The 25,442-nt window shown below is 34.9% G+C and overlaps 3 protein-coding genes and 1 non-coding gene across 5 annotated transcripts; 2 read left to right on the top strand and 2 right to left on the bottom strand.

Moving 5' to 3' along the window:
* Positions 1-152: 152 nt before the first annotated feature.
* LOC18052899 (homeobox protein knotted-1-like 2) lies at positions 153-1,178 on the top strand. Its single transcript, XM_024190917.1, has 4 exons — positions 153-302; positions 455-505; positions 804-902; positions 1,053-1,178. Exons 1-4 carry the CDS (start codon positions 153-155, stop codon positions 1,176-1,178), a joined length of 426 nt encoding a protein of 141 aa, XP_024046685.1.
* A 5,820-nt stretch (positions 1,179-6,998) lies between these two features.
* On the top strand, positions 6,999-11,102 carry LOC18052898 (heat stress transcription factor A-8). Of its 2 annotated transcripts, XR_002907196.1 has the most exons (3): positions 6,999-7,253; positions 9,575-10,594; positions 10,765-11,102. XR_002907196.1 is itself a non-coding variant. In XM_006448076.2 (2 exons), exons 1-2 carry the CDS (start codon positions 7,035-7,037, stop codon positions 10,526-10,528), a joined length of 1,173 nt encoding a protein of 390 aa, XP_006448139.1. In that variant the 5' UTR covers positions 6,999-7,034; the 3' UTR covers positions 10,529-10,755. The 2 variants fall into 2 exon arrangements, 1 of the variants encoding a protein (XP_006448139.1); XM_006448076.2 differs by lacking the exon at positions 10,765-11,102 and having other exon boundaries at positions 9,575-10,755.
* A 297-nt stretch (positions 11,103-11,399) lies between these two features.
* Positions 11,400-13,479, bottom strand: LOC18052897 (vacuolar iron transporter 1). The gene is made up of 4 exons (XM_006448074.2): positions 13,005-13,479; positions 12,779-12,864; positions 12,540-12,654; positions 11,400-11,829 (listed from the first exon to the last, which is right to left on the bottom strand). Exons 1-4 carry the CDS (start codon positions 13,229-13,231, stop codon positions 11,535-11,537), a joined length of 723 nt encoding a protein of 240 aa, XP_006448137.1. The 5' UTR covers positions 13,232-13,479; the 3' UTR covers positions 11,400-11,534.
* Positions 13,480-20,254: 6,775 nt separating this feature from the next.
* On the bottom strand, positions 20,255-20,358 carry LOC112101301. Its single transcript, XR_002907428.1, has one exon. It is a non-coding gene; the product is annotated as a small nucleolar RNA R71 (small nucleolar RNA).
* Between the last annotated feature and the right edge of the window lie 5,084 nt (positions 20,359-25,442).

The following is a 25,442-nucleotide window of genomic DNA, read 5'->3' as shown; positions in this document are numbered from 1 at the left end:
AAAAATAAAAAAAGCACAAGTAACCACGTACACCTGTACTTGAATTTGCAGTCATATAGAGCATAGCTAGCTACTATAAACATCCAAGAATGGTAATGCTAGTTTCTGTGTGTGAGAGAGAGTAGTGAATCAAAGGGAAAGAGAGGAGAATAATGGAAGCTGATAACAATGTTAGTGATGAGAACTGTAAGAAGGGATTTGTTGCTGATGTTGAAGAAGAAGATGTAGAGACTCTAAAGAGGAGAATCTCAAGCCACCCTTTGTATGGCCTTTTGATTCAGACTCATTTGAACTGTTTGAAGGTATCTATCTATATGCATCTCCCTATTGATCACTTTTATATGTAGTATTTTTGTTCTGTATTTCATATGATGAGTTGTTTATAACTGTACGGGTCATGTGTGTGCTACTGATCACTGACTACATTCTTTCTAAATTTGTGCAAATGTGATAGCAAAACAAGGCTTTTGAGAGTTGGGACCATCAAACAACCCGCATATTACTGGTTTGTTTGCATGGACCACACTAATTAATTAAACTCAAAAAATCCAAGCTAAAAGATCACCAATGTTGTCACAACCCAAAACTTTTATTAACTCGGACGCTCACCCAGAGATATATACGTATATTTTTTTTCTTTGTTAACTGCTTTCTCGTTTCTTTCTTTCTTTTTCTTTTTTAAATAATTTTTCAGTTACATTATGACATTTTTTTTTCCTTTTGGGTTTTGGAAGATTAGGTTATTGGCAAATAGATATCATTTATTGTCTCTTTCTGACAAGCAGTTTTGAAAGTGTCTTCAGGTGAGTTTAGGTGAAGTAGGAGAGGTTGGCACAACAGATGCAGCAAATTTAAACCAAGCTACCATTCCAAGTTCTTCTTCAGAACTTGATCTTTTCATGGTATGTTTTATTAATTTCTCTAGATCATATGGGTTTGACTAATCTACAATACTAATAAAACATATTGATAATGACGTATATACTTGTAGGTCACTTTTCTTTTTTTTCTTTTTTTAACAATATGTATTAATTACAAACTGAGCATGACAGGAAGCATACTGTGCTATACTAAGCAAGCTGAAAGAAGCTATTGAGGAACCAGTAAAAGAGACAGAATCTTTCATTGATGCCACGTATGTTCAACTCAGGGAGCTTCGTGAAGACGCACCCAAATAATCCAATCCAAAACCCAACTCTCCAGCTCCATCGTTAGCGACCGACTGGACGCTAGGCCGTGTTATCTGTCTTTCATCTTAATCTTATTATTATTGTCGTTGTTTTTGGTGTTCAGTAATTTTAGTAGCTAGATTTGAGAACCCTCTGAGTTCAACTAGACCATTTTCATCTTGCATGAACAGTACTATTAATCCAACACGATGTTAAGAAGCGCTTTTTTTTTTTTAATATATATATATATATATTATGTTATCATTGATACACAATATTACAATCATAAATTTAACACGACGTTGAGAATCTCCTATTTTTATATTTTATCACGGATAGTTTTCAATCCAACACGTCGAAAAGCTCTTTTTTAAAAAAAAAAATTATCATTGATACTTAATATTACAATCATAGATCTATTTACATATTTTATAATTATAAATTTACTAAATTAGCATAAATCAAGTCATTATTATGGAGAAATTTTAGAATATATCAGAGGTACCATGTCAACCATACAACAAGTAAATGATACTATAACATGTGTTCATTTAGTTTGAAAAACTATCATGTAAGTTGTGATTATATTAAATTCGACTACATATAGCATGCATGCATCAATTAGTTGTAATACATCAGAGGTATTCTAGAATTTCCACATTATTATGTCATACGCACCAATAATAATGAATGATATCTACCCCACATCTTGGGAGGAGATATCTACCCTATTCAATTATATAATTGGGAGGAGATAAAATTGGGACTTCATTTGTGCCCTTCAATTAAGGGAGAAATTTTAGAATATCTCTGATGTATTACAACCAATTGATGCATATATGACATGTGTAATTGAATTTAATATAACCACCACTTGCATAATGGTTTTTCAAAATAAATACACATATATCATAGCATTATTTGCTTGTTGTATGACTAACATAGTACATATGATGTATTATAAAATTTCTCTAATTAAGGATATTGGATTACCATTAGGATCCGAATCCTCTCCTAAACATTTTCTCTCATAGTCCTCCTAAACTTTCAAGGATCCATTGACATGTGTCATTTAATTTCATTAAATGGTTAAGATTTTGTTTTAATTAATTTTTACCTAAATAGACTTGCAAATTCACATGTGACTCCCATTAAAATTTTTTCTGCAAATTTTTTCCCTCTCAACTCACGCTAATTTCTAGCAAATTGTTTAAAAAAAGCACAAATTATAGAACAGTCACCTACAATAAAGTTTGCATCTTAATTTCATTTTTTTCCTTTGTTTATTTTTCTTGATATTTATCTTTTGTATTGTTCCTCTCTTATTGTTATGGTTATAAATTGAGATAAGTTATTTGGTTTAGAGAGTAAGGAGGCAAAAGTGGGTTTATTGGGTTGTTGAAAAACATCGGTGTTTGAAGATGTTGGCAAAGGCAGCGTTGGAGAGTGGGGAGCAACAGATGTGGCTAACTGTTGTTTGTATCTAGAAAGTGAGACGACCATCCTGTGGTGGGCACTTATGTTTTTAACAAGTGCATGACAGGGAGGTGAGAACACAATAGCAGCAATTTAATTCGCCAGGACTTTCATAGAATAATGAAATTAAGACTAATGATTAATGAATTTTTTTATAATTGAATGTACATATGATTAAGATTCTCTAACCCTTGTCAAGACCATACTTCATATGCTTTCAACAGCTATTTTCAAAAGTTCAAGAACAAATGTGGATCAAGCTACTTCAAAGGAGCTGCCATGATTATTGAACTTAAATCCCAGTCCAAACTCCTGCCAATATGAGTTCATACCATAACTCATCAGCAACCATCAAGATCATCCCAATAGGAAGAATTAAGTTCTACATTTCTTCATGTCCCCCCCCCCCCTCCCTCCCCCCACAAAAAAAAAAAAATTTGACGAGAATCATACATGAGTTTGGAAGTCTATTTAGGTAAAAATTAATTAAAACAAAATCTTAATCATTTGATTTCATTAACGATATATGTCAATAAATCCTTAAAAGCTTAGAAGGATTAAGAGAGAAAATGCCTCGAAGAAGATTTGGATCTTTACCATTGGGCTACATAGAATATAATTAAAAAAGATAGGCTTCTAACACCCCTCAACTATCCTTTTAAATTCCCTTTTATAATACCAAAATAACATTTCTCTCGAAATTAATAATATTTTTATTTGAGTCTTTAATTTTTAATGTTTCTCACTTTAAAATGCTTCTATAGTTGGCATCCAAAGAAAAAGAAAATTCTTTTATAATCTTCTTACCTAACCCATATAAATAATTCTTTGGGTGACAAATTTTTTGAAGTTTTATTATCTTAACTCCTCTCTACAAACTTTCTCTTTACAGAACTCAAAAATACTAACTTCCAACAATAAGTGTCAATAAATCTATAAGAAAGAGAGAGAGAGAGAGAGAGAGAAATAGATTATTTCAAATTTTTGTAAACCAGATGATAGATGAAAGTCATAAATTAAAAAAAAAACTAAAGAAAATAGGATGATAAATTTGAAGAGTTTGCAACTACACAGAGGGCGGGAAAAAGGCGTCCATGTACATGCAAAAGAGAAGGAAGAGAGAGAAAATGTAAAAGCATTCATTGTATTTGTATTTATCTTTGATTGTAATTTTAATAGGAGAGGGTTTTATCAATATATTAAAAGGGTGTTAAAAGTACGACTATATTTGAAATTTTAGAGAATGGGCCAGACCCAAACTAATCATTGCTAACCTAGCCCAAAAAATATAATCATGAAGTCAACTAAGCAACGAAACCTAGTGATGCGTATATATCTAGTAGCCGCATGGGAAAATATTATGACTCATAATTGGATGCTGACCTAAAGGGTCATTAATAGTAACAAACCATATGTTAAGGGTATAATAAAAAAAAAAATCTTTTAATTTCACCAATTTTTGATGGATGAAATTCATTCATCTAGATCAAGTTAAAAATATTGATGTACAAAGGTCATCAAGTCAAAAATAAACATTAAGGATACTAGTTTAGAAGTTTTTTTTTTCACATTTCTTGTACAGCTAGTGTGAATAAATGTATGCATAATTAAACATTTAAATATTCAAACTCATTTTGGTCACGGCATTCAAATTTATATTTGGTCCTATAGAATATAATTTTCAATATTTGAAGAAAATCGAAAATTAAAGGCTTAATATGTCAGAAAATATGAAAAGCTTACATAGTCCTAGTGCTATTTTTGAAAATTTGGAAACAAACTTATTTAATTAAGTTTCAAACCTTCTTGGACAGTTCTGTAATTATAGAAAAGTCTGAATACATGGATTGAAAGTATAAAACTTTCAAAATAGTGTTGAGTTAAAGCGGTGAATCGGTTTGTTTAAAATGAGTGTTTAGTGAATACCCAATTAATCGGTTTACCTAAAGAGGCGAAACAATTGTTTGAAATTTTCCAATGGTAACTACCCACATCAGAAAAGTGGTGAACTGATTTTGGTAAATCGACAAGTCTATTTAGGGTAAATTTTGAGTTACTTGTTCCAAACGGCTAGTTTCCAAATTTTTTCTATGAAACCCAACTCTAATCCATTTTACAACATTTGCTGAGCTTAAACTTGATCATTCTAAGCATCTTTGAGCTTTCATTTTCTTACTTACATACATTAATCCATTATTTTGAGTTATAACTTGCTTATACTCGTGTGAGGAATTTGATCTTGTAAGAATCATTTTTATTTGTAAATTTGAGAACTTAGAAGTATGAGAAATATTTAGATAAGAGGTGTGGGATCAAGAGTAAATGTTTATTGCACATTTAAATTCAATTGTACTCTTCATTAAAAAAAAAAAAAGTCAATTGTACTCATTTTGAAGTCTTAGGATAAAAGGCTTAGTTAATAGGATTCTCAAGCTTAATGCATGGACGTATGCAAGTTTGCCAAACTACGTGAAAATTCATTTTATTTGTTTTCTCTATCATTATCTTGTTATATTAATTGTTATAGTTATCTTTGTTGAGTTTTGATGGTTGAAGTTGTTGAATTATGTTTATTATTGGAGAAACTTTTGAAAATCCTTATTTACCCCTTGGGTTGTCTGGCTAGAATTGCATGAGAATTTGTTGAAACAACGAAAACTTAGAAAATCCACAATTTTATGTAAATTATTATTATAAGCTATTGAGTCCTCATGCTGCCGTGCTCGCCTGAGTTTGTGCTTATTTGACTTATTTAAACTTTCAATTATTGAGCTCTCCTATTATTTTGTTCTCCTGCAGACATGCTTATTTGACTTATTCGAGTCTTTATCTACTAAGCTCTCCTCCCGCTATGCTTTCCAATAATCGTGCTTATTTGACTTACTTAAGTTTTTAATTATTGAGCTCTCATGTTGTTGTGCTCTTTAGTAATCGTACTCATTTGACCTATTTAAACTTCCTACTATCATACTTTTCTATAATCATGCTCTCCTATAATCATACTTATTGAATTAAAATCTTATTTTCACTTTTGAACCTTTAACATTTCTTGTTACAATACTACTAACCTGTAAAAGAATTTCTATTTTTTTCGGGGAAAAAAACGAAATAAGGGAAAGTCTTTTTAAATGAGATGAGACCAAGAAAATTCAAAAGAAAGACCAAGACAAGGGTTCTGAGTCTGACGCGCACTCGACCCGGCCCAACTCCACTTTCCAACTTCCTTCCTCTTTGCCAACATGACAATTAAGTAAAATCAGTCCTTGGGCACACTTGTTACTATGCTATTGGCCACAGCTCGTAAGTCGTAACAATCGAATGGCAGCCGATCCTGTCTACAAATATCTTTTGCCTCTCCCGCTTCGGAGTAATATCATATGAGCCCCTAAAATTTAGTAAAATCACAAGGATACGTTTACTTTTTCTTTTCATGTGGCTTTCTTCCCTAGTCCCTACCGTTAAATTTCCTTTAAAATATGTTGCTATCATCGTTGAAATATTTACTATACATATAAAAGCAAAAACAAATAAGATTTAATTTAAATTTTTGTAACAAGAATACATGTCTCTATCAACTAAATTTTAATGAAATCTAACATGAACAACTGGTATGAAAAATTATTTATTTATTTTATCTTTTAAAATAATAAATTGGTGAACAAAACCGGAATCAATTTTTTTAAATGATTTACCATTTAAGCATTAATATTTGAAAAAAATGCCAAAACAAATCTCTAGATGAAAAGATTTCGTCTAATCAATCAATTTTAAAGAAATTTAACTGAATAATTGTAGATCAAATTTTTATTTTCTTAATCTTTATTAATTTAAAAAAATTATAATGGAATTGTAATGAGAACTAATCATTCAATTGATCTTAAACAATATATTTTTGGAACTACAGTTTCATTTTGAGAAATTTTCCCCTAAACTTAAAGTTTCAAATGGCTCATTTTCTTAACAAATTTCTTGTGTGATTGGATTGCAGAAAACTATGTTGAAATAAATAGCAAGTTTGTTTTTATTTTTTTCCAAATTAATTCTCACTTATTGAAATTTAAATTTAGGAGATAAATTCTAAAGAAGCCACTCTATTGGATCTGGACCTTAATTTTAAATAAACAGCAAATTACATCTTATTTGTGGTTTCTATAACAAATCATGGGCTCGAGGTTATTATCCATGCACTTCCCCAACAAGTTCTGATTTCCTAGTAATATTCCTAACTTGGCAGTTGGCACGATATTAAGCCGTACAATTCCTTTTTTTAGAATTCCGGATTTACCCTTGTCCCTCTTTTAATTTAAAAAGGGTACATCTCAGTTCTCTTGATATTTATTATTCTGGCTTGTGGTTTTTCTTGGTTTCTGAGAAAATAATTGTCTGAAAATGGTGAAATCTAACGATGACGGGTCCAATTCAGTGGCGCCTTTTCTAAACAAATGCTATGAGATGGTTGATGATGAGTCAACCGACTCGATAATCTCTTGGGGTCAAAGCAATGAGAGTTTTGTCATATGGGATGTGACTGAGTTTTCAGTTCAGTTGTTGCCTAGGTACTTCAAGCACAGTAACTTCTCCAGCTTCATCAGGCAACTCAATATCTATGTGAGCTTTGTTTTGCTCTTATGGGAAATTTTACATTTCAGTTTTTGTTTTGATTTTTCTTTCTTGGAATTACGTGGAGATTTTTGGAAATGGGTGTTTGTGCTTGAGTTGGGATTGTTATTGGGTTAGTGAGAATTCTCTGTTTTGTTTTTGAGTAATTACATCTTTTATTATGAGATTCTGGATCGCTTTTTAGGTTGTGCTCTAATCTATGTTCTTCTTGTTGTTTTGTTGGCTTTCTGAAAAAATTGCTCATTGGCTCTAAGAATTTGAATAATTTGTAATTTTGTTCATCTAATCTATTAGTAATATATAGAAGTTGAGGAATTTGTGACACTGCTTTATGACATAAATTTTGGTTCAAGTTGAGTGAACTGAAGACTATGATATATTAAATCATGCAAGGAAAACTCAATTGATTTAATGTTATTCTTTTATTTACTTCTACTTTTTGTTTTGTTTAAAAATTCTTTTTTATTGTCTGAACTTTTAATATGGAAGAAGACCACTCCAATGCTTAACCCTTGATGCTTGTTGAGCCTCATGGGTCAAAGTGTTGATATAGTCTGGTTTTGGTGGCTCGTGTTCTATATCTTTTAGTACTAATTCCTTTCAAATTTTTGAATATTCATGCACTGATCTTTGATACCTACAAAATAGAATATTTATATCACATCTCTCTGATTTTCCGTGCATAAACTATGTTCCTTAAGAGCAATTCTCTTGGCATTGCTGTGCCTACTTGTTGCTTTTGGCTTGACCTGTTCCAGAATTCTCTCTTTATGTTTAAAGAATCTTTCAAATCTGTTAATTAAGGATGGGAGAATGCAGGGCTAATCTGGTTGTTAGATGGGTTTACCAAAGATTTCATGTTTGTTTTGATAAGCATCAATTTTCCTACACTTTATGAGATATTTTCCATGATTCATGATGAGCGTTTATAAGATTGGATGAAGTTCTCCTTCTTGAAAGTAGTTTATTTTTTATTCCATTTGATTCAGTTGAAAGTTTAGAAGGTTTTCGAGTGTTAGGTGATTGCTGCAGTGACTTTTATTTTAGCTCCCGAAAGATGTGTTTAATGAGAAACAGAAACAAATTGGTCTTTCACAACTATGGTTCACAATACTTTCTTGATTGTGGTAGTATGCATTCAATTATTGGGGATGAATGTTGTTATTAGGCAGTTATTTCTTGCAGTCCTTGTCTGCTAATTAGGAGTGATGTGTAGACTGTTGTGTTGGAAATTTTTTGTATAGGTAACATGGATAGCGCTTAATTTTTTTTCAGTTATAACTGTTTTGGCTAAAAATATTGTGTACCATTGAATTCTTACATAACCTTGTTAAGGTTGATAATGATGGGTGAAACCTAATGCCCTTACTATGACTCTAGGGCATTCATTCCCTTTTATTCTGAAGTATGGAATCTGCCATAGTTTGTGGCATTAAGCAATGATTGTACAGAGCCTAATTGTTTCTTGAGTTATTACCATTGACTTTTGCAAGGTTTTAAGATTCATATTAAGAAATTGAATTCTTGGACTAATAACTGCTTGGTCTTAAATATGCGAGTTGATAGTCCCATGGTTGCAATATCTGAGATGAGGAGAGGGAGGGCCATCATTCTCCTTGTCATTTGTATGGCAGAAAGGACGGATATGATATCATTCTCTGTAACTTCGAGTGCAGAATCTGAAATGGTCACAATAAAGTGGAAGCATAACAAATTTTGATAAAATCAGATTTGTTCTTTTTTGAATGCGAGAAATGTAGTTTCCTGATCTGTGGTTATTTTTTCCAAAAGGGAAAAAAAAATGCAAAACTTGTTCTGTCTTATCTTTTTGTTTCCATGACCTCTGAGTCTCTGACCTTATTAGTGACGCCTTCTTCTAGCCATGATCAAAAGCACAATCATCTTAAGATATCTGTTATGGCATTTTTTCTAGAAAGTTTTAACAGTTCATTGTCCTTGCTTGCATTTCTTAATTTGATATCTCTAACCGTTGGATAATTTTAGATCGTGTCATCTTCAGACATTACCGTTAGATAAGAGTAATGTTCCAGAAGTCCTCCTTAAGGACGGTGGGAGCATCTTTTGTTGTAGGTAATAAGTGTAATTCGTTAGTCACAAGACCCAGTTCAGGCTTTCAATAAGGGCTACTGGTAATAACAGTATTTGCTTATGTAATAGCAGAAATTCATGTGTTGTCTTGTGTTCGGTCACATGTCTGAGTTTGCACATGTGAACGCATGTCTTTGAAATTAAATTATTTGAAATATCAGTTATCGTTGAAACAATTACTTACTTTTAGCTTTTCCCAGGGGTTTAGAAAAATCGACACAGACCGTTGGGAATTTGCAAATGATGGATTCGTTAGAGATCAGAAGCATTTGTTGAACAATATTTGTAGAAGGAAAAATACTCAAGGGTCTGAGCAGCGAAAATCATTGCAGCAGTCAGAAAAGTTGGTTGAACCATGTGAGAAAATTGACCATTCGGCACTGTGGAAGGAAGTTGAGAATTTGAAGGCTGGTAAAAATGCACTTACACAGGAGTTGCTGAAACTTAGGCAGTACCAGGAGACTGCAGATAATAAGTTGGTTCTCTTGAGGGACCGTGTTCAAGGAATGGAAAAAAGCCAGCAGCAGATGTTGTCATTCTTAGTGATGGCCATGCAAAATCCAAGTTTTTTGGTTCAGCTACTCCAACCAAAAGAAAATAACTGGCGCATGGCTGAAGCAGGCACTATGCTCGAAGAAGTTACAGAGGTTGGTGAACCAATAGCTTCTGATAATATGTTAGTAAGATATCACCCACCAATAGATGAAACACCGAAGCCTGTTCTCAAACCAGTGACAGATTCAGGAAACCAAATGGCATCTGATACTTCTGACGGCATGAAAGACGTATTCATGAATATTGATTTCTTGAAAATGCTAATGGATGAAAATCAGGCCCCATTCATTCCACTGGATTTACATAATGATGGTGAATGGGAAAAGCTTCTTTTAGCTAATCCAATTTTGGATAATTCTGAAGATACTCAGGTAGATAAAGATAAAGAAGTGGATAAAGAAGGACATACTGACGTAGACATGGAAGCTGAGCCAGCAGTATCTGGTTCTGAGTTGGAGAGGCTTAATAATTTGGAACTTTTACTACAAGAATTGGACAAATCTCAGAACTTTGACAATGAACTGGAGAATGCCCGACACTTGGAGTTTCTGACTCAGAAAATAGAACTTTTGGCTTCTGAAAGTAATTACAAACTTTAAACACTGAAGAAAGTTATCAAATTTTTGGTGGGGAGGATATCCTTGGGAACACTTCATCAATTTACTGTAAGTCGCTACCTGTGACTATTTTGGCATGCATATGATTTACTACTAGTCATGGAGATCTCTTATCTTATTTGAGACATTTTAGCAATTTGAACCTTTTCTCTGAAGTTTATGTTGATTTGACCTCGAAGTTTAATCTGATGGGCAAAGGTTATTTGTTATGTGGACAGATCTTGGCATGATTACTTGATTTTCTCCGTCTGGCTACTGGGGAGAAATGGCGTGGTAATTGTGTCATATGATTTTCTTATAGCTGTATAAAGAAACTGTTGCGGATGCCACTTTATATTGTGGCTTTGCATTTTTAACCAAATATAGTTCGTCTCAAATCTGTATTAATTTGATGGAAACGCTGTATTTCCATATTGCACTAAGGTGTTGTTACTACACATTCACCTGCTATACAATCGCACATTCTCTACCTTTGTATGTATCTGGTTTAGATCTTTGGGCCTAGAGGCATTACTTCAACCCCTATCAATTGATCTTCTCTCTCTGTCTGTGTCTGCAAATGTTGTTAATTTCAAAATTTTTGTGATTTTCTAGAACTTGAATTTGCCAGAGTATTGATTAGTGCTGATCATGGTATAACTACATTTAGACAGCAGACTTCGTGCCAAATCCTTTGATTTTGTTGTACTGTTCATCATCATCAATTCACTGTTAGTCCTTTGTGAACTGCAATGTTCATGATTTAATTTGTCCATTCATCTACAAAAGAAATATCAAATTCACAGTTTTTAGTCAAAGCTTCGTAATGAAGTCTTACGTTGTTGTTATGCATTTTTTTGGACCAAGGATTTAGGCTGTTGTAAGGCCGGAGGATAGCATTCCCATGCAATTTTTCCGTTGATTGTTCCATTTTTTGCAAAAATAAATTCACTACACTAGAAAACAACACAAATTTGCAGGTAGGAAATATTACATAAACAACACGTTTTTAAGCTACGGCCTTGGCCATGCCAAAAGCAGCAGCGGATGCAATGGCTCCGATGAAGGCAGTTTGGAGCGCACTTTTGACAGGTTTATTTCCTGTGAAGTAACCCTTGGCATAGCCAAAAATCAGCAATGCCACCAAGGTTACAGCGACTGATGCAAGCACGGCATCGGTAGCTCTGGGAATGAACATGTAAGGAATAAGGGGTACCATTCCCCCCAACACATAAGCAATTGCGATGGTTAGTGCGCTATGCAATGCTCTTCTTGGATCTGGCTTCTCCAATCCCAATTCAAACCTACATTCACAAATCGCAGCCAATATCTTTCGTTACTGTTTCCCAAGCACTCAATGCTACTAGGTCGAAGAAATACTGAAATTATAGACAGAACCAAGTTTGTAAGAGTGGGCTGAAGCTCAATCGCCAATATGACTTGTTTTCTTTTTTTTTAGAATAACCAATAAAACACTATCGCTTAAAGCATTCAGACTTTACTTCTCTAATATCAAATTAATCAGCAAGACTACTAATAATATTGTTGTTTTTAAATTGAAGAAGGATATCCTCTTATGACTTATCCCTCCGTTTATAGAAATCTGAAGTGCTATCATCAGTGCTTTGAATAAATCGAGGTTCAATGAGGAAGTGTCCAAGATAAGCATCCAGTTTTGTGTCATAAAGACAAATCTCTAGTTCCCAAGTTGGATAAGAAGAAGCAAAGCTAGCAAACTAACTAAGCAGCGGTTGCCGTATTGCGTGGTATTATAACAAATAAATAAATAAACAGCAGCAGATAAACAACAGGGGCAAATGGCTTATTTAAGCAGTCAGCACCGCGCTTTCTTATCTTACCAGCACATGGTGTTGTCGTTTCAGAAGCTGATTCAACTTTTCCCAATAAGCAGAGTGTGCGTGCGAATGCATACGTATACTATTTGAACAGCAGTAACTCGGACGGTAAAAAAAATAAAAATAATATTACTATTAAGATAAACGGTGTTACTCACTTCATCATAAATTCAAGCCAAGCTTGAGGCTTCTTCCTTAGAGCATTAACAACAGGTCCGTATTCATGTGGCTCTATCCCATAGTCCGCCAGTATCCCCGCCACTTCAGCCGCTTCTGCAATTTCAGAACAAAATGGACCCACCGGAACGCACCCCACCACGCCAATGGACAATATAATAATATTAATATGATTGATTAATTAGTAAAAAAGTAAATAAAAAAGCATAACGTAACATACCTGTATCAGGAACAGTGATGATCTCTTCTTGCTCTCTTTTCAACTCCCTGGCATAATGATCAGCTTCACTCTTAGCCGCCAGATACCTGCATGAATATTCAATTGTCACGTGTAAGAAAGAATAATAGTTTGAGTTGTATGATGCGAATAAAGTGTTTAAGACCACCCTGATAATATATTCAAATATATATACAGTCATTCATTAGTGGTGAGTAGCCTTAAATACCCGCCGAGTCCCATGGAAATGGCGCCGGCGGCCACCTCGGCGATGCCAGCGGTGAGGACGATGGACGACGTGGCATTGGCTCCGGATAACCCGGCAGCGAGGGCAAAGGGCACGGTGAGACCGTCGGATACCCCGATGATCACGTCGCGCACGATCTCGCCGGCGGTGAAGTGTTTCTCTCTGTGCTGGTTGAGAAGGGTCTGCTTCTCCGGCTCTATGTTTGCCATTTGAATTGAATTGAGTTGATTTCAGAGAGATGGTTGGATTTATATGTGAGTATAGTATAGAATAATTAAAAGAAAAAGAAGAGGATTTTTGGGGGCGTTAACTTATGATTATTGATTAGTGGCCGGGGCCGTCGCTGATGGCCTGTGTGTATGAGAATTGAGTGGGCGTTAGGTTATTTGTTTGGCTTTTCTTCTGTTTGTATTGGGATGTTGTGGGCGTTGATTCCATAATAGGGAAAGTCGCGTGACAAAACTTTTAAGTTTAGGAGTTAAATTTGCAGTCAAATTATTTATATGTAAATAATAATTCGAAAACGACATCCACAATAGACTTAGAAAAACACGCATATGATTATCTCGTTAAGAGTGTTTAGAAAGACATGGTCGAGTCATCCCTTGTCCAGCACGAATCACCCGAGCTGGAACAGGTTGGTTACTTCTGTCAAAAGATTTTGTAAATGAATTAAGACTTCTCTCACTTGATTATTGGCCATTAATAGAATTAATAGAAGAAAGAGAAGTGTTATAACTACTATTTTTTTTAGAAAAAATTTTAATTCAAATACTAAAAACTTATTTTTAGTTGGAAAATCTTTTGAAAAGGAAACTTACTCTTTTATTCTTCCATTTACTACATTAATAAGTTGATAAACATTTTAATAGTAAGTTGTTCTTATGATTCATACTGTTATTTTAAAAGACTCTGACCAAGATGTTAAAGCATCACCAAAAGACTTTTCAAATAAAATTTTATTATTTATTTGAAGAGGTACGTCAATAATTAAGGTTCTAAAAGACACTCTAATTAAAATTCTTTAAATAAGAAATGATTCACTCTCTTCAAATTTGGAGAGTTAATTTCTCCCCCTTCAATTTATATTTTATTACTTTTTATTGGAGAAAGAGAGATAAGTGTTTTAATTGTTATTGACTTTTTCTTTAAAAAAAAAAATTATCATTCGTGTACCCTAAAGATGCACCTTTATAAAAAAAAATACTACAATACTTTTAAGGTGTATCACTCATCCACCCAAAAATACCAAAATGTATCTACCTACCACTATTCCGTCAGCCACCATTTGCAAACTAACAAAATTGTTGCGAAATGACAAATATGCCCTTAAAACTCAAAATACCGCAGAAAGACAGAAATACCCCACAAATCAAGCAAAGGAAAATAGATCTGTTAGAGGCAATAACGGTTATATTTTTGGCTATGTAATGAGCTATATCAGCAACACATTTCCTTGCAACAAACAAAAAATTTACCATCCCTTTATAACCAAAAATCAATCGTGCATTACATTGTAACAAACAAAAAATTTGATATCCCTTTATAACCCAAAACCAACAGCACACCCCTACTCTCTTTCACCACACACCTAACATTCACTTCAAATACAATAACAAATACTCTCATTTGAAAATGGTCTCTAGTGAAGCATCAAGTTCGGCTGTCAATGAATTCAAAAGATACAAAAAAGAGAAATGCCAGCCAAAATATTATAAGTGTGGCGTGCAGGCAGTGATTCTGGTGTCAACTACATTGCAAAATCCTAATGCAATGTTTTGGCCATGCAAGTGGAAGCATTGTGGAGCGAAGCATTGTGATTTTTGGGAATGGCTCACTACTGAATCTCTCATATATCCTGATACTAATGAGGAGATGTCATACGAGCAAAACTCAAAGGTGGTGAAAAAAAAAAGAGGCTGAAAATCATTGAGGGAAAGCTTAAATATATCTTAATTGTGCTAATATGTGTATTTGTAATTGTCTTCATGAGAAAGTAATCAATAATAATCTGGAATTGAATTGTAAAATCCAATTAAAACAGCCATCATCTAAACAAAACACATCTAATAAATAAAATATATCTACAACAAAACACATCCAATAAATAATGTTTCTTCAATAGTAATAATCCAGTAGAGACATCCAAAATATTGGAATGACAAATTAGAATCTCGTATAATACATGTTCCAACAAATAAAACACATTCAAAAAATCTGGTTTGGCTCATGCAAGAGCATAATTAAGTTAAGTTGAAATAAGATAAACAACATAGTTTAGGAAACTAAAATTGAGCATCGAACTCATTACAAAGCACCTGTTGCAGTCGATCATTGTGATGGATTTTGGGATTGGTTCACTTGTGATAAGCTAACATCTGAAGTCATTCCTACATTACGAAATACAGAATAAATTAAAACCACATATATATAGTTCACAAATTGTTCACAATGAAGTTATAACATACAAAATGGGCATCAAACTCAGTACAAAACACCTGTTACGGCTAAAGCTTGTGAAGGATTTTGAGATTGGTTGACTTGGGATAAGCTGACACCTACAGCCCTTCCTACATTACAAAATTTAAATTAAATTAAGCTTTTATATATGCAGTTATGAACTATGAAATACAAGAAAAGAAATTCAACCAAGTTCAACATTTTTTTCTGCTTAGTCCAACAATACTTGCAAGTTTCTTTTCCTTTGATCCAGCACTGGAGCCCTCACTTGGACCACTTGGTACACAGTTTGTCATTACTGTATTTCTCATTTTGGTACTTCACTAAGAATTAGTACTTGTACTTCTAGTTGCCCTTGCGACTGATGGCCTCAATGGATAACATCTTAGATTATGGTTTGAGCCACCACAAACTGAGCAATTGACAAAAAATTTCTTGCTGCGTTTTTTAGGTTCAGTAGCTACCCTATTCCTACATTTCTTTGACTTTCTAATTTTTTTCTGCACAATTGGGGGATTAGTCAATGGCCTTTCACCATGCTACCATGTACACTCATCAGGAATGAGACTAAACATAACTGAGTAAGTATTAATATAAGCCTGCTTCGTGAAGCAAAAAAGGAATGTACTCCTCAGTTTCATGTCTTGCATAATCTATGCTAGCCATGACATGAGGGCAGGGTAAGCAAGCAATTTTCGAATACCCACAATCACAAGTCTTGTCTTCTAATTTTACTACAAACCTTCTAGCTGGATAATAAGCATTATCAATGACCTGAAAATTCAAGTCTCTTGAAGGGTGCACGATCATTTTCTCTCTTTTTTTGTATGTTTTATCCAGGTCTTTGTAAATTCTAGGAGCAATAGTTTTTAGCCAGCTATTTGCCTAATTTATTCTCTTTGTAAATCTCTTCATAAGTCTGCATCTAATCTCCTCAAGCATTGACAAAACAAGCCTATCTCTATAAGGCAAAATCCAATTGTTAAAGCATTCAGACGCATTATTATCAGTTCTCTCTATCTTGCAGTTTCTGTCATATGCATGCATAGACAAAGTGTACCCCTGCAGTTCTCTTTCCAACTAATTATAAGCTTCTATATTTTCATCTTTGATCAGTGCCATTGCCTCATCAAAATCATGTTTGTTGCTGCTCTTAGCTGCCCTCCAGAAAAGATTTCGTAATTTGGCACCAGCATGGTCTCTGGCAAAGTTAGCATACACATGCCTACAACATGCCCTGTGACCCACATCTATAAACATATCACCCATTATTAGCCTATGAATCCCATCAGCATCTAATTTATACTCATATTTCTCTAAATAAACACTAAACTACACACTGCCAGCATTTTTGTCTTCATCTGAAGAGTTAACAACCATTTCAACTTCCCTGGCATCATCATCCAGTAATACATCAGCATCACTATTACTGCCCTCATTATCATCGCTATCCTCAACAGGTTCAATATCATTTGTGTACCCAACATATGGTTCACCACCATCATCATCATTGTTAATCTCTGACCAATCTAATAGTAAATCATCTTCCGCAGGTGGTGGCTGCACAACAACTTCCTCATCATCATCACCATCACTATGAATTCTTTTATCTGATCGGTTCGATAATAAATCATCTTCATCTTTAATTGAATGGCTAACTTTTGGTGTGCTTATTTGTAAATCTACAATAGTAAAATGATTATTCAATGTATTAATAACTTCTGAAGGCAACTATATTCCTAGGTTAAACAACAATGAATGTATTAACGGAGAATTTGGATATTGAGGGCATAAAACTGGAATGCCATCAACTTCAAATGTAGTTAAGCCCATCAAATTATGGATCCCAGTTAAGCATTTTAACCCAAAATCAGAATCTAACACAATTTTCACTTTGTTCTCTGGATTCATCATATTTAATATGATTTTTCCAACTTCATCTAACCCATGTACACTAGTTATCTTCAATGCCTCAGTTCTTATTCTATCAACAGTAAAATCTTCAGGATGAATCAAGCCAATATTGTTTTTTTCTCCTCTGAAAGAAATTACTAAGTCCATTGGAGACATGTCTGTTGTGACACCAAACAAAACAGGGCATACTTATAAATGCAAACTCAAGTTTTTAAAAAAATAAAACACGAAATAAACATCATCATACCACAGTTAAGTAAACACACATTACCATTAACATACAACCGAACGCATATAACAGCAAAAAATGATTTCAATTAACATATAAAAACAGTCCCATGAAAACCAAAACCAATATTATTTAAATGCACTTTGTTTTAATTTTAACATGCAAAAACATTACCCACATAAACCACAACCCATTTTGCAATTTTCTGCACTTTAGGGTTTCTAATAGAAATAAAAAGATACAAATTCAAATAATTTATTACAATATCTTACATCTATTCATTAAATAAAAGATATATTGCATGAAACATGCTTGATATATGAACATACCCAACAACTGATGCTTCACTTGCTGTCTGTTGAGTGTTAGAAAATGCATATTTATAAAGGAGAAAACCATCATTTTACATTTCAAGTCTTACTAACAACCCTTACTTTTATGTATTTAACCTTCTTGTGATTTAATTACATGTGTTTTATTTTAATTAAGTATTTTATGTATTTTAGGGGCATCATAGTCATTTCACAATAAACGAGAAATCAGATGGCAAAACGGACATCACTTTTGAACTCAGGACGGTCGAAAACCTTAGGATGAGCATAAAAGGAAAAATGGCGCTGTTCACTTGTACGGTACTATTCACGTGTACGGTACTGTATACGTTACTGTTCACGACACTGTTCACATAGACGGATGATGACGTGGCATTGACCGATGATGTGGCATTGACTGATGAGGTGTCACGATCCTGTTGGACTAAAATTCTTATGTACTGTTGATGGTGACGTGGCAGCATATCAGTGGACGAAAAATCTCGCGTACGGTGCATGCATCACACAGGATTATTTTCAACCAAACCGCGTTACTGTTCATCCGGGTCAAACCGCGTTACTGTTCAAAGTCGGGTCAAACCGTGTTACTGTTCATCCGCGTGGTCAAACCGTAGACTGTTGACTGATGACGTGGCGCAATCCTGAGCGTCCAAACTGTTTTTAATCCGATGGCCATGATTTACTCCATGTATCTATAAAAAGGGGGCCTCTCCCCCCTAATTTGATATCTCTGAATCCATTTTTGGACTCCATTTTCTGTAATTCCCTCTCCATCTTGTATTTTCTTCGTATTTTAATAAATTCCCATTTTGCCCCTAGTTCAACTATGAGTGGCTAATTTTCTTTCAAGCTTGGGTTGAAGGTGAAGTCTCAACATGTGTCATGGGCTTAATTTGGTAAATTTATTTTCTCTTCCCCTCTAATTTTTGTGGATGTTTTTACTTCTCGTCGACAAATAATACTAATCTTGTCTAGTACCGCCTTGGTTTCACCGGCCCTCTAGTACAAGGTTATTATTATTTGGCACGATAAGCCCTTAGCACCATATTGATTAGAGCGTGGTTCATGAGGTGTGGATTCCCCCCTCATGATTTAATTGGCATTAATACGGATTATTTAGCCCATGATGCATGTTGATACGGATCCAGATACCCAAGTACGTCATTTCAATATAATTCTCGTCAATTTATTCTCGCCATTTCAATACCAATTTTAGAATTTATTCTCGCCATTTTAATTTAAGTTTTAGCATATTCCAAATCATTTCCACCATAAATCCAATCACCCATTTACAAAATTAATTCTATATATAATTAAAATCCACCTCCTCGTGGGATCGACACTCGTCACCATTAGTCTATACTACAATAGATTCGTGCGCTTGCGAGTACATTAAAATTTGCACAACAAGTTTTTGGCGTCGTTGCCGGGGAGGTAAGTAATTTTAATTCATAGAATTAATTTTTTTGAATAATTTCTTTTATTTGTTTTCTTGTATTTTTTTTATTAAATTAAAAAAAAGAAAAAAAAGTGAATCTACATTTAAAGGTTGGTATTTCTTTTCTTTTTCTCTTCTTTAAAATTCTGTAATTTAATTTTCCATTTATTTTTCTTTGTAATTTTTTTTTTGTTTATCTTATTAATTTAATTTTTAGTTAATTTCTTTCACGTATTTATTTTTGTGTATTTTTATAGAAAGGTTGTAATAGCGCAATAAGGTTAGTATCGTAATTTCTCCCTCTTCTTTATTTTTATTTGTTTTGTTCCCATCTTTATTTTTTGTTTTGTTTGCATCTTTATTTTTATTTTATTTATTTTGCATGCATGGTCGTAGGTCATTATTACATAATCTTGAACCTATAGACCTTGAATTAGAAAAAACACTTCGCACACACAAACACGTTAAAAATAAAATGGATTTACAAGCACCACAGGAGAGGCCATTTAAGGACTATTTTAGTCCCTTAGCTAATTTGAGCACGTCATGCATAAGATACCCAAATGTAGCTGCTAGGAGTTTTGAATTAAAACCTAGTGTGTTAAATTGTCTCCCTACATTTTATGGCCTAGAAAATGAGGATCCATATAATCATTTGAATGATTTTCATGCCATTTGTCAAACATTCAAATATGAGAATTTTTCAGATGATGATGTTAAACTTAGACTATTCCCATTTTCTTTAAAAGATAGAGCTCGTTCATGGTTAAATACTTTACCTGCTAATAGCATTTCATCATGGGAACAAATGGTAACGAAATTTTTGAATAAATATTTCCCAGTGCATAAAACCAATGCTATTCGCAGGGAAATCTCAGAGTTTACCCAGAGAGAGGACGAGCAATTTTTCGAAACATGGGAGCGATTCAATGGGCTACTCTTGAAGTGTCCACATCATGGGTATGAGAAATGGCACCAATGCCAATACTTTTTGGAGGGATTACTACCAAATGTGCAAGAATGGCTAATGGCAACAAGTGGAGGAGAGCTAATGTCAAAAAGTGCATCAGAAATTTGGGAATTCTTCCAGCGACAAGCGGATAATTCCCAACAACGGAGTCGATCACTCAGGAATACTAGAAGAATTAAAGGAGTAAATGAGGTTCAAATTGGCGAGTCAACTTCGGGAATCAAAGAAGTCAAGGAGATGGTTGAAGGTCTTGCTCGACAAATAGCATCGTTATCGACTGCTAAATCAACAGAACCACATGACCATGACTCATACTCAGATCAAGCCAATGCCATAGGTGTAATGAGAAAGCCATCAAATTACAACCCATACTCCAACACATATAACCCTGGATGGAGAGACCACCCCAATTTTTCATGGTCTCAAGGACTCCAACAGAATGGACCAGCAGCTCCAGCTCCACCAATGCAACCAATTCCTCAAATTTCTCAAGCCTATCAGCCCCCATTTAGACCATACAATCAGAACCAGAACTACTCTCAACCCAGACCATGGGAGGATGCATTCCAAAATTTCAAGAATATTACTCACTCCACGATTGAGCAACAGAATCGCACTATTGATGGACTACGAAATGAGTTGAGAGCAGGTTTCAATTCACAAGCCCAATCAGTTTCAAGCCTCGAGAATATGGTGGGACAACTTGCTTCTTCAGTTCAGACCTTGGCAATGACTGTTGAGAAAGGCAAGTTTCCAAGTCAACCAGTACCTAATCCTAAAGGAGTGCATGAAGCAAGTACCAGTTCACCACAGCAGCATGGAGAGGTCAAAGCAGTAATGACCTTGCGAAAAGGAAAAGAAGTCGACAACAAAGTGGAGATGCCGGTGACAAAAGAAAATCAAATCGTACCTGTGAATGTTGAGGACTCACCACCGGAGGAAAAAGAAGAAACCAACCCACGAGAATATGTTCCGAAAGCTCCATTTCCTCAGAGGTTAGCGAAAGGAAAGAAGGGAAAATCCACAGGTGAGATTCTTGAAATCTTCAAACAGGTAAGTGTTAACATCCCTTTGCTTGATGCTATTAAACAAGTTCCATCTTATGCCAAGTTTCTTAAAGACCTTTGTACTAAAAAGAGAAATATGCATGTTCAAAAGAAGGCATTTTTAACAGAAAACGTTAGTTCTATACTCCAACATAAAATTCCTTTAAAATGCAAAGACCCAGGCTCCCCCACTATCTCATGTAGTATAGGGAACCACACAATTGAGAATGCTTTGTTGGATTTAGGAGCTAGTGTAAATTTGTTGCCTTATTCAGTATTTGTGAAACTTGGACTTGGAGAATTACACTCAACTCCAGTGGTGTTACAGCTTGCAGATCGGTCCACAAAAATACCTCGTGGTATTGTGGAGGACGTGCTTATCCAGGTAGACAAGTTTTATTTTCCTGTTGATTTCATTGTAATTGACACTCAACCAATACAGGATTCAAGGAAGCACATCCCCATTATTCTAGGCCGACCTTTCTTGGCAACTGCGGATGCTCACATTCAATGTAGGACTGGAAATATGCAGTTGTCCTTCGGCAACATGACTATGGAGCTGAACATCTTCAACATTGCCAAACAACCTCACAGTGCAGATGATGGAATTGTTGATGTGGATTTAATTGAAACAATAGTTGATAACACTTTTCTTTCAAACCTTAGTGATGATCCTTTACAAACATGTTTAACTCACTTTGGTTTGGATTTTGATATTAACAGATCGGTCGATGAGGTCAATGCCCTACTTGACTCAGCACCATCCATGGACACTAATAAATGGAAGTCAAGAGTTGAACAACTAGCACCATCAGAGAAGAAACTCATCCCATCATCAGAATCACCACCGAAACTCGAGCTCAAACCATTGCCCAACACATTGGAATATGCATTTTTGGGAGAAGAAAATACTCTGCCGGTAATCATCTCATCATCCCTAAACGAAGAACAAAAAGGTAAGTTGTTGGATGTTTTAAAAGAGCACAAAGGAGCATTAGGATGGACCATAGCAAACATAAAAGGTATAAACCCAGTAGACTGCATGCATTACATTCACCTTGATGAAAATGCTAAAACTACTAGGGAAATGCAACGTCGGTTAAATCCTAATATGAAAGAAGTTGTTAGAACAGAAGTCCTTAAGCTATTAGACGCAGGTATCATTTACCCAATTTCTGATAGCTCATGGGTCAGTCCTGTACAAGTTGTCCCCAAAAAGTCAGGAGTCACAGTAGTTACGAATGCTGATAATGAATTGATACCCACTAGAGTAACTACAGGATGGCGTGTATGCATTGATTATAGAAAGTTGAATTCTGTCACACGTAAAGACCATTTTCCTTTACCATTTATCGATCAAATGCTTGATAGATTGGCAGGTCATGAATTTTATTGCTTTCTAGATGGCTACTCAGGATATAATCAGATTCCCATAGCACCAAAAGATCAAGAGAAAACTACTTTCACTTGCCCTTTTGACACATTTGCATATAGGAGAATGCCATTTGGATTATGTAATGCACCTGCTACATTTCAACAATGCATGTTGAGCATTTTTTCTGATATGGTTGAACGATTCCTTGAAGTCTTTATGGATGACTTTTCTGTCTTTGGTGACTCATTTGATCAATGTTTACATCATCTAACACTAGTTCTGCAGAGATGTATCGAGAAGAACTTGATCTTAAATTGGGAGAAATGTCATTTTATGGTAAAACAAGGGATTGTTCTCGGTCACATCATTTCCAGCAAAGGTATTGAGGTTGACAAAGCCAAGGTGGATCTCATTTCTAATCTTCCTCCACCCAAAACAGTCAGAGAAGTAAGATCTTTCCTTGGGCATGCTGGTTTCTATAGACGTTTCATTAAATATTTTAGCAAAGTTTCTAGACCCTTATGTAATTTACTTGCTAAGGATGTACCTTTTATCTTTAATGATTCATGTCTTATGGCGTTTGAAAAATTAAAACAGTTGTTGACATCATCACCCATCATTCAGGCCCCGAACTGGAGCTTACCATTTGAACTCATGTGTGATGCATCTGATTATGCAGTAGGAGCAGTATTAGGACAAAGAGTTGATCGAATTCCCCATGTTATTTATTATGCTAGTATGACATTGAATGATGCACAGTTGAACTATTCAACTACTGAAAAAGAAATGCTAGCAGTAGTGTTTGCATTGGAAAAATTTCGATCATATCTCATTGGTTGTAAAATAATTATATTCACGGATCATGCTGCTCTTAAATATCTTCTCACAAAGAAATATGCAAAAGCCAGACTAATTCGTTGGGTGTTACTTTTGCAGGAATTTGACTTGGAATTCAAAGATAAAAAATGGACAGAAAATGTTGTGGCGGACCACCTCTCTTGTCTCCATTTTGACACAATTACAGAATCATTACCATTGAATGAGTCATTTCCAGATGAACAATTAATGAATGTGGAAGTATTACCTTGGTATGCTGATATAGTTAATTATCTTGTTACAGGTAAACTTCCAGAGCATTGGACCAAGCAAGACAAGGCTAAATTCTTTGCAGAAATAAAGAATTTCTTTTGGGATGACCCATATTTATTCAAGTATTGTGCAGACCAAATTGTTAGACGATGTGTCCCAGAAAGTGAAATTCAGAATATCCTTTCATTCTGCCATGAACAAGCTTGTGGAGGCCATTTCAGTGCTAAGAAAACAGCGACTAAAGTTTTACAATGTGGTTTCTATTGGTCATCTATATTTCGAGACGCTTACACTTTCTGTTCTTCATGTGATAGGTGTCAACGAATGGGGAGCATTACACGAAAGAACATGATGCCACTAAATCCAATTTTAGTGGTTGAAATTTTTGACGTATGGGGTATCGACTTCATGGGACCCTTTCCCCCGTCTTTTGGCCATCAATACATATTGGTTGCTGTTGACTACGTATCGAAATGGGTAGAAGCAATTCCATGTAGGACCAATGATCACAAGGTGGTGATAGCATTTTTGAAAAGCAACATTGTTTCACGCTTTGGATTCCCTCGAGCAATAATCAGTGATGGTGGTGCCCACTTTTGTAACAAAGCATTCAAAGCTCTTTTGACAAAGTATTCAATCACACACAAAGTGGCGACCCCGTATCATCCGCAAACCAGTGGACAAGTTGAGATATCCAATCGAGAAATAAAGCACATATTAGAAAAAACGGTGAGGCCGGACAGAAAAGATTGGTCATTAAGACTTGATGATGCCTTATGGGCATATAGAACGGCTTTCAAGACCCCGATTGGGATGTCACCCTACAGGCTAGTGTATGGAAAAGCTTGCCACCTACCTGTGGAACTCGAGCATCGTGCATATTGGGCCATCAAGAAATTCAATTTTGACATGCAGCAAGCCAGCTCAGAAAGAAGATTACAACTGGCAGAACTTGAAGAAATCCGCAATGACGCATACGAAAATGCCAAGATTTACAAGCAACGAATGAAAGTCTTCCATGACAAGCACGTTATGAGAAAATCGTTCACTCCAGGTCAGAAAGTGCTTTTATTCAATTCTCGCTTGCACCTATTCCCAGGTAAGTTACGCTCTCGTTGGTCTGGTCCCTTTGTTGTTCATACTGTTTTTCCACATGGGGCAATTGAAATTAAGGACCCAAAGAACGGTGTCACGTTTAAAGTTAATGGTCAAAGATTAAAGCCATATCTAGAATACCAACCACGTGGAGAAGACACCGAAATAAATTTGAGTGACCCACCAGATTTGAATTGATTTTTTTTTCTTTCTTTTCGTTGATTTGATTTTGTTTTCTTTCTTTATATTATTCTTTTGCTAATTGAAATTGTTTTTGCATAAGTGTGTTTATTTTACCATTAAGTTTTCTCTTATCATTGTTAATCATGAGTCTCATACTTAGACCGTTCCTCCTGAACATTCTTAAACCACTTCAACGTGTCAAAACTCATCTCAAAAGGCAGATTCAATTTTGTAAAACACAACGCATTTGGGCTCTACAACCACCAGAGTTAGTAGCCTATGTTGAGGG

The sequence above is a fragment of the Citrus clementina genome, unplaced genomic scaffold (assembly GCF_000493195.1).
Source record: "Citrus clementina cultivar Clemenules unplaced genomic scaffold, Citrus_clementina_v1.0 scaffold_2, whole genome shotgun sequence".
In the NCBI taxonomy this organism is placed as follows: Eukaryota; Viridiplantae; Streptophyta; class Magnoliopsida; order Sapindales; family Rutaceae; genus Citrus; species Citrus x clementina.
This window is presented reverse-complemented; position numbering and strand designations above follow the sequence as displayed.

Excerpts from the sequence above, each read along its gene's own strand:
- LOC18052897 (XM_006448074.2), bottom strand. The coding sequence starts at position 13,231 with ATGGCAAACATAGAGCCGGAGAAGCAGACCCTTCTCAACCAGCACAGA. Across the intron at positions 12,865-13,004 it reads ATTTCCATGGGACTCGGCGG|GTATCTGGCGGCTAAGAGTG; the intron begins GTATTTAAGGCT and ends ATATTCATGCAG. Across the intron at positions 11,830-12,539 it reads TGGCTTGAATTTATGATGAA|GTTTGAATTGGGATTGGAGA; the intron begins GTGAGTAACACC and ends TTGTGAATGTAG.
- LOC18052899 (XM_024190917.1), top strand. The coding sequence starts at position 153 with ATGGAAGCTGATAACAATGTTAGTGATGAGAACTGTAAGAAGGGATTT. Across the intron at positions 303-454 it reads CTCATTTGAACTGTTTGAAG|CAAAACAAGGCTTTTGAGAG; the intron begins GTATCTATCTAT and ends CAAATGTGATAG. Across the intron at positions 903-1,052 it reads CAGAACTTGATCTTTTCATG|GAAGCATACTGTGCTATACT; the intron begins GTATGTTTTATT and ends TGAGCATGACAG.
- LOC18052898 (XM_006448076.2), top strand. The coding sequence starts at position 7,035 with ATGGTGAAATCTAACGATGACGGGTCCAATTCAGTGGCGCCTTTTCTA. Across the intron at positions 7,254-9,574 it reads TCAGGCAACTCAATATCTAT|GGGTTTAGAAAAATCGACAC; the intron begins GTGAGCTTTGTT and ends AGCTTTTCCCAG.